This window comes from Orycteropus afer, unplaced genomic scaffold, assembly GCF_000298275.1.
Source record: "Orycteropus afer afer isolate SDZICR_OR568_19922 unplaced genomic scaffold, OryAfe1.0 scaffold00073, whole genome shotgun sequence".
Taxonomy (NCBI): domain Eukaryota; kingdom Metazoa; phylum Chordata; class Mammalia; order Tubulidentata; family Orycteropodidae; genus Orycteropus; species Orycteropus afer.
In genome coordinates, this window is record NW_006921660.1 from 2,794,764 (window position 1) to 2,801,990 (window position 7,227).

Consider the following 7,227-nt stretch of genomic DNA (forward strand, 5'->3'; position numbering starts at 1 on the left):
GAAACAGAAAAGTGGATGGATATTAAAGCTGCTAATAGGGAAGAGAAATGGGAATGATTCTATATGGGTAGCAACTAAACTGCATCCAGGGAGGCAAAGGAAATATGAAAAATCTTTTTTTTCCTTGTGGAAGGTCATGGGAAAATAAATGGCTTGACAACCCATGCATTCATCTATTGAGCTATTCATCTAACTCAAATGGTGGAAAACTACAAAAGATTTTTTTGTTTATTCATTAACCACCAAAAATATTTTAAGAACTCATACTCAAACAGATAACCACAGATTTGTCAATATCTAGAAAACGAATCAGTGTAGGACTTAAGTTCTGATGATAAGGCCCACAGATTCCCCTTAAACTATAGTAACAACACAATTCCTGAAGGACTGACCTGATGCTGCTTGCACTGGTACCTTCTCACTGCCACTTTCTCAGGAACCCAAAGAGAAATCTGTACCAAGAAAAGCTGCACCTAGCCAGAATGATGGACCTTTCATACATAATTTCAACTGGAGCAAACTTTTGGTAATATAAAATGTATCAAAAGCTTTGGTATACGTATCTTTATGATAACTGACCCAGTCAATGGCAGCAATGTTGTTGTTGTTACCTGCAGTTAGTCAAACCTGACTGACAGTGACCCCTCCTTGGGTTTCTGAGCTGTTATCACTACAGTAGATTGCCTGACCTGCCTTCTGAGAAGTGGCTGGTGGGTTTGAACAGCCAACCTTCTGGTTAGCAGTCAAGTGCCTTAGGCACTACACTACCAAAGGCAGGAATGGTAGGTCCCGAGAATTCGGGTCAAAAACTCAGCAATACGATTCTTCAAAGTCAACTTTCTAACTTTACCATTGGAAAAAAAAATCCTATTTTAGCACCATTAAGAAAAATCAGTCTCAGGACATTACTGTCTCATCCCTCACTGATTACAAACATCAGTTATTTCCTAGAACTTGATAAACTACTTTGTCATTGAATTTGATTAAAATTATTTTAGGATTTTTTTTTTCTTTAAACTTCAACTCTACCCGTGTGGGATGATTTGCTACCTCTGTGAATATTCAAGACATGTTAAGTACTAAGCAGCAGCATTAATAAACACAAAAGCTCCTGAAATGAGTCATTTCCCTAAGATTGAGGTTTCTGAAAGATTATGTGATCAGTGGATAAAACTGGTAGAAAAATCACATTCTAAAAGGGATTCTCAGAAATTTTAGCATGTAGAGAAATAAAGATGGTAAGTAATACAACATAGTTCAGAGCTTGGGCTGTAGCTTCAGAGAAGGGCTTAATTCTGTCTTCTTGACCAAATTACTTTCTTTCAGTCTCTTCAGCTAAAAAACAGGCCAAATGAGAACAGCTAGTCCCCACTGCCATCAAGTCAATTCTGATTCATAGCGACACCCACTAGGTTTCTGAAGGAGTTTATCTTTACAGAAGTAGATTGCCCCATCTTCCTTCCACAGAGTGGTTGGTGGGTTTGAACCACCAACTTGATTTAGCAGTTAAATGCCTTAGGCACTGCACCACCAGAACTCCTTAGTAAGAACTCAATAGAAATGCAATTAATAAATTATGTCTGCACTATGCTACGCACTGTAAATATATTAATCTTCAGAGCTCCATGAGGAAGCTATTAGTCTTATTTTACAGAAGTTACATGGCTAGCAAGAGTCAAAAATCCTTGAAATTCTATCTTAAGAATAAGATTCTAAAGTTTATAGTTTCTTCTGCATAATACTATCTTAAGAAATTGTTATTTTTCTTAAATAATGGCTTTAAAAATTGTTACTAAGATTATTTGCCAAGTTTTAAAAATAAGATTCTAGCAAATGTTTATATTTTTTTGATGCCATGCATCTTCCTCCAAATCTACATTAAGAGGCTACTATAATTTAAAATAGCTTAAGTTTTATAAAACTTGAAGCAAGACAGTTTAGGAAATTACCAAACCACTTAATTAGATAGATTACAATAATTTATTCTTTTTAATTTTTGGCTAGCTTTTCTGGTAATCAGTGCCACAAAATACATATTCCAAGACTGAGGCAAATGAGGTAATGAAAGTCCTTCCACAATACATTCACATTATTGCTGCCCACAATATATAAAGGCAACCCAATTACATACATTTTAACTTTGGTATCCAACTAAATATCCTCAGAAACGAGTCACTGTTAAAGGCTATCTGGTGAAATACAAACATACTTGATCATTTCAAGTGTAGGAAAACTAAAGTATCTTTGCCTATCATTCCTAGATTAAAACAACTTCTACAAACTTGTGCAACTTATGTTCAGCCAACCTTCCTATTCAAATGTAACTGGCACATAAAAAGTGATTTTTTTCTCTCTTTATACATTATCACCATTACTGCTCAATGTGCTCTAAAAGCATCTAGAAAGCTGGAAAAAAAGGCTGCAAAGATAACAAAACATTGTGGGCCAGTATGAAGAAACATTAAGAGTTTATACCAGTATAGATTAATACATAGTCACCACAGTCAAGACATCAGATGATGTATTGCATTGGGCAAAGCTGCTCAAAAGATTTCTTTCAAGTGATGAAGAGCAAAGAGATGTATCCTTGAAGACTAAGATGCACCTAACCCAAGCCATGGTATTTTCAACTGCCTCTTATGCCATATGAGAAGTTGAGAATGAATAAGGAAGACTGGAGAAGAGTTGATGCTTTCGAGCTGTGGTGTTGGAGAAGAATGCCAAGAGTACCATGGTCTGCTAAAATGACTAACAAATCTGTACTGGAAGACATACAGCCGGAATGCTCCTTGGAAATGAGAATAGCCATACTTCGTCTCACCTACTTTGGTCATGTTGTCAGAAGGAACCACTCATTCCCTGGAGAAGGGTTCATGCTTGGTAAAGTGAAGGGTCAATGAAGAAGGGGAAGGCCCTTAACGAGATGGACAGACACAGTGGCTGCAATGATGGGTTCAGGTGTAGCAAGGATCATGAGGCTGGCACAAGACTGGGCAGTGTTTTGTTCTGCTCTGCATAGGGTCACTGAGTCGGACACGACTCAACAGGACCTAACAACAATAATAGTCACAAGCACCTAAGACATAGAAAAAAGATTGCATTTCATTACCAACAAATGTAATTCAATTGAACAGGCTGATTAAAGAGCTGAATATGGCTCTCCATTCTTCCCAGTATTCTTCTATGACATTTGTAAACACAAAAACTATCTAGTTATAGATTTGAAAATTTTAACCACCCAATGCATAAAAAATTATATATAAGCTATGAAAAATAACTTGGTGGTAATTTACAATGACTGGTAGTACAAAGTCTGTATGTAAGAACTGGTTTTGACTTAAGAAGAAAAAAAAACACAACTTCTTGAAAAGTTAAAATAGCTGAAAGCATTTAATATCTATAAACAAATCAGTATGTTAATAGTAGTCACAAAATATGCTTAATATAGAAACCCACATTTATGTCTTTAAGAAAAAGTGTAAATTGTATTTTACCTCAAAACATAAATTAACCCGCTTAAACAATCTGCAGCAGTCAAAATTATGGTAAATTTTAAACAATTTTAGAATAAAATAATATTAAGTACTTTATACTGTTTTATATCTAAAAAATGCTTACAACTTCTCATAAAAATAGTTTGAGGCAACTATTTTTTCTTTTATTCTTTAACAGATGTGTTAAGCATTATGGGCAACATTCTAAAAACCTTAAGTTTCAGACTTCCAGACATTCGAATACTGTGGTCCCCTTTTCTTTGATATGGAGGTTTATTCAAGCTAAAAAAAGAAAAGCATGGTAGACAACTTAATACATTTTCACCAAATTTAAAGTAGTACAAAAGTTTTAAGATTCTACAGAACTACACATCGTACCTAATGTATCATTAAAAATAGAAGACAGTATTTTCTTCAGCAAATAAAACAGCATACTAGTATGCTGCCAATGCATACTTTTAATGTGTACTGCCATTCGTAAATTATGTACAACTTCTACTTTATGAAGAGAACTAGAATGTAAATTTTCTGCAAAACTGGAAAAAAGGAATACAAAATCTGTGAAAGCCTGTTTTATATTGTACAAAAGTCAAGTTTTTTCCTTCAAATACTATTTTATGCAGTGATCTTTTGGACACATTACGATAATTCTTGAGGATGTTTTAATGCTGGTGGTAAGTTTACAGGCCTTGATTCTTCATCAAGGAGTACAAGATCTTCTATTTCACTGCCTCTGTATTTTCTTTTACATATTTTCACCACCACCTTTTTCTTGAGAAATAACTTCAGTGCTTCTCTTGATGCAACTGCTTTTGCATTTTCTTCACTTTTTCCACAGCCAGTGCCCAAATACACAGACTTGCACCTTAATTCACAAACAATACTTTCTTGAGAGCTCTTATTTTGAGGCAGATCTGCCAGTTCTTTTAGTGGGACAAAAAACACATCTAGTGTTGCTTTGAGAGCTTCAACAGCTGCATTTAAGAGCTCTCCATGATTCACATTGGGACTAAAACCACCAACAGCTACCAACTTCCATGCTACTGTTTTATACAGTCTATTGAAAAAGGGTTGCTTCTGTTTCACATCTTCATTGGTTAACTTGCAGAAGGAGAATCTGACAGAACTCTCACTTGACTGTGAAGTACTTTTAGAAGCCAACTGTGATGTGTTAGTCTGAGAACTACCCTTAGAAGCCAACTGGGACACACCTGCTAAGGAAGTGCTTTTGAAAACCAGAGATCCACTGGGCTGGGGGTTGCTTTTGGAAGCTAACAGTGATGCAGCTACCTGGGAAGTGCTTTTTGAAGTCAGCAGCGATGTATTTGTTGAGGAGCTACTCTTGGGAGTCAACAAGGATGTGCCTGTTGAAGAACTGTTTTTAGAAACTGATGATGAAACAACTGCTTCTGAACTAGTTTTAGAAGCTAACCCACTTGAAGCTGTCTCTGAACTAGGTTTAGAAGATAGGAGTGGCAACTCTACTTCTGAGCTTCCAGAGGAGCCCAATAAGGGCACTTGAATCTCTGAGCTGCTTTGAGAAGCTGAGACTGAAGAGCCTTCCAAAGTACTCTTTTTAGGTGAGCCACTTTGTTGTCGTGAATCAGTGGATTGGGTCACATGACTATTCACATTTGGTTTCAACAAAGAGGAAACAAATAGCGCTGAACCATGTTTATCTGAAGCCTCTAATTCAGAAACTTTTCCAGACCCAGCTGTTGTCACCTGAGAGGAAATACTACCACTGCTTTGGCTGGAACTAGGTTTATCCACATCACTTGTAGAGCTATTCTCATTCAAGGAGATGCCAGAGCTCCGAGTTGCATTCCCACTGCTCTCCAATTTGATGGATGACCCTGTACATGTTGAACTGTTTTCCTGCTTAGCTGATACGTGTTCTGTTTTGGCAGGAGTTTTTGCATAATCTTGCTCAACTGTAGAATTATTTTTTCCTTCTATGCCTCGTTTTTTGGATGGTTCTTCTACCCCTTCTAAAAAGAAGAAAAACAAATATGTGATTAAGTCTAGATCTAATACATATGAGCTAAAAACTTATATGACAGATACTTATTACAATAAAGTCACAAGGTCAAAATATTTCAGGACTAGTAATTTATTTTGGGGGACCTCTAGTGGCATAGTGCCTAAGGCATTTGACTGCTAACCAGAAAGCTGGCAGTAAAAACCCACCACCACTCCCCGGAAGGAAAGGCAATCTACTTCCATAGAGGTACTGCCTAGAAACCCAAAGAAGGGCTGCTATGAGTCTAACGGACTTCAGGGGAGTGAATATTTTTTAGTAGTTTATTTGAAAAGGTGTGTAACAATTTCATTAACCTCTAAAAATCTGAATAGTATCCTTGATTTCTAAAATTAAACGATTAACAGCAACAGACACAATTATTTGACATTTCAAAATCTAAAGCAATCAAAATCAAATTCAGAACCTAAAAACATACAGAAATGCATATTTTAGGGGTAACATTCCAATTTCATTAATAACATTACACAAATTATGACTTGTTTAAAAGAATTAGTAATAACAATAAAGCCAAATTATATCAAACGTATGTTCTAAACTCCTATGTATGTTCACATCTATGATCTGCTAACCATTGCTACTCGATATCCCTCTTTTCTTCACCTTGGCAACCAGTTCGTCTCTTGTTGTATGGATTGGAGCATCTGTCACTTTGATGCCTTCAGCCATACTAAGTATTTTATCCATAACTTTTTGAGGGTACCTGAAAAAAAGGAAAAGTTCACTTTTCTTTAAAAACGTCTTTTTATTCCCTTTTAATTCAATACTTCTGGTGTGCGAAACAGGCCACAAGAACTGCATTTCCTGATGGTAGTCAAGACAGTGTACTAACTGCCAGGAACTTTGTTTCCGGGACACTCCATAAACAAATGACCTAGGGCCTGGGAGGCATTTGTTTATGTCTGGGAGGGTTCATCTTTACCAACCTTTAAATCTACTGCCCATCCAAAAGAGGTTTGTCACCTCAACACCAACAACTTCATCAGTACCCCACATAAGGAGGGTATCTACCGACAGTCTATTAATCATGTCTGCTAAGCTGCTCGCGGAGACGCCCTTCTCACCCTTAGAGGGCAGCCGGGTCCTGTGAACTCCCGCGCTTCACAGATACTTCACCTCCCCATTGAGAACTGGTTTTCGCCAAGGGCTTGGGAGGCAGAAAGAAAAATGGGAGAGCGCTGTTTCGAGAAGCTTCCTCACTCACCGGCACCCGAGGAAGACGTGGTTTGACCAGGCCATTGAGAAGGAGATGAGCTGCTGCAGCTGCCGATTGCGGGTCGCGCTCTCGGAGTCGGCAGCTTCATCCGTGTTAGTGGAGGCAACGCCACCAGTGGGGGCCAGGTCCCCGGCGTTGCGGAGCAGAAACTCGCGGCGGTGTCGCCAGTGTTTGTCAGTTTCGCCGTCGCAACGGAGCGCCTCCACCCAGGAAGCCACCCGCGGATTCTGGCTCAGGTACTCCGACACCTCCTGCGCCATGTTGGGCCTGCAGGTTACGGAGACCGCGAGCAGACGTTGCACCGGGAAAGAGGGGGGGTAAGCAGGGCCAACCAGCCCTGTCACTGCAGCCAGCACCGGGCCCTCCAGAGAACGCCCCTCAGGAGGCCCAAACAACAACGCTCGGAGCAGCTGTACCGCCCACTTCCGCCCGCCGCCGGCTCCTTCCTTTTTATAACCTCGCTGCCGAGCGCCCGC

At 38.9% G+C, this 7,227-nt stretch overlaps 1 protein-coding gene across 1 annotated transcript; it reads right to left on the bottom strand.

The window, feature by feature from the left end:
• Nucleotides 1–3,658: 3,658 nt before the first annotated feature.
• On the bottom strand, nt 3,659–7,011 carry LOC103197029 (CDKN2A interacting protein). The gene is made up of 4 exons (XM_042780947.1): nt 6,740–7,011; nt 6,108–6,238; nt 4,138–5,485; nt 3,659–3,776 (listed from the first exon to the last, which is right to left on the bottom strand). Exons 1-4 carry the CDS (start codon nt 7,009–7,011, stop codon nt 3,659–3,661), a joined length of 1,869 nt encoding a protein of 622 aa, XP_042636881.1.
• Nucleotides 7,012–7,227: the final 216 nt, after the last annotated feature.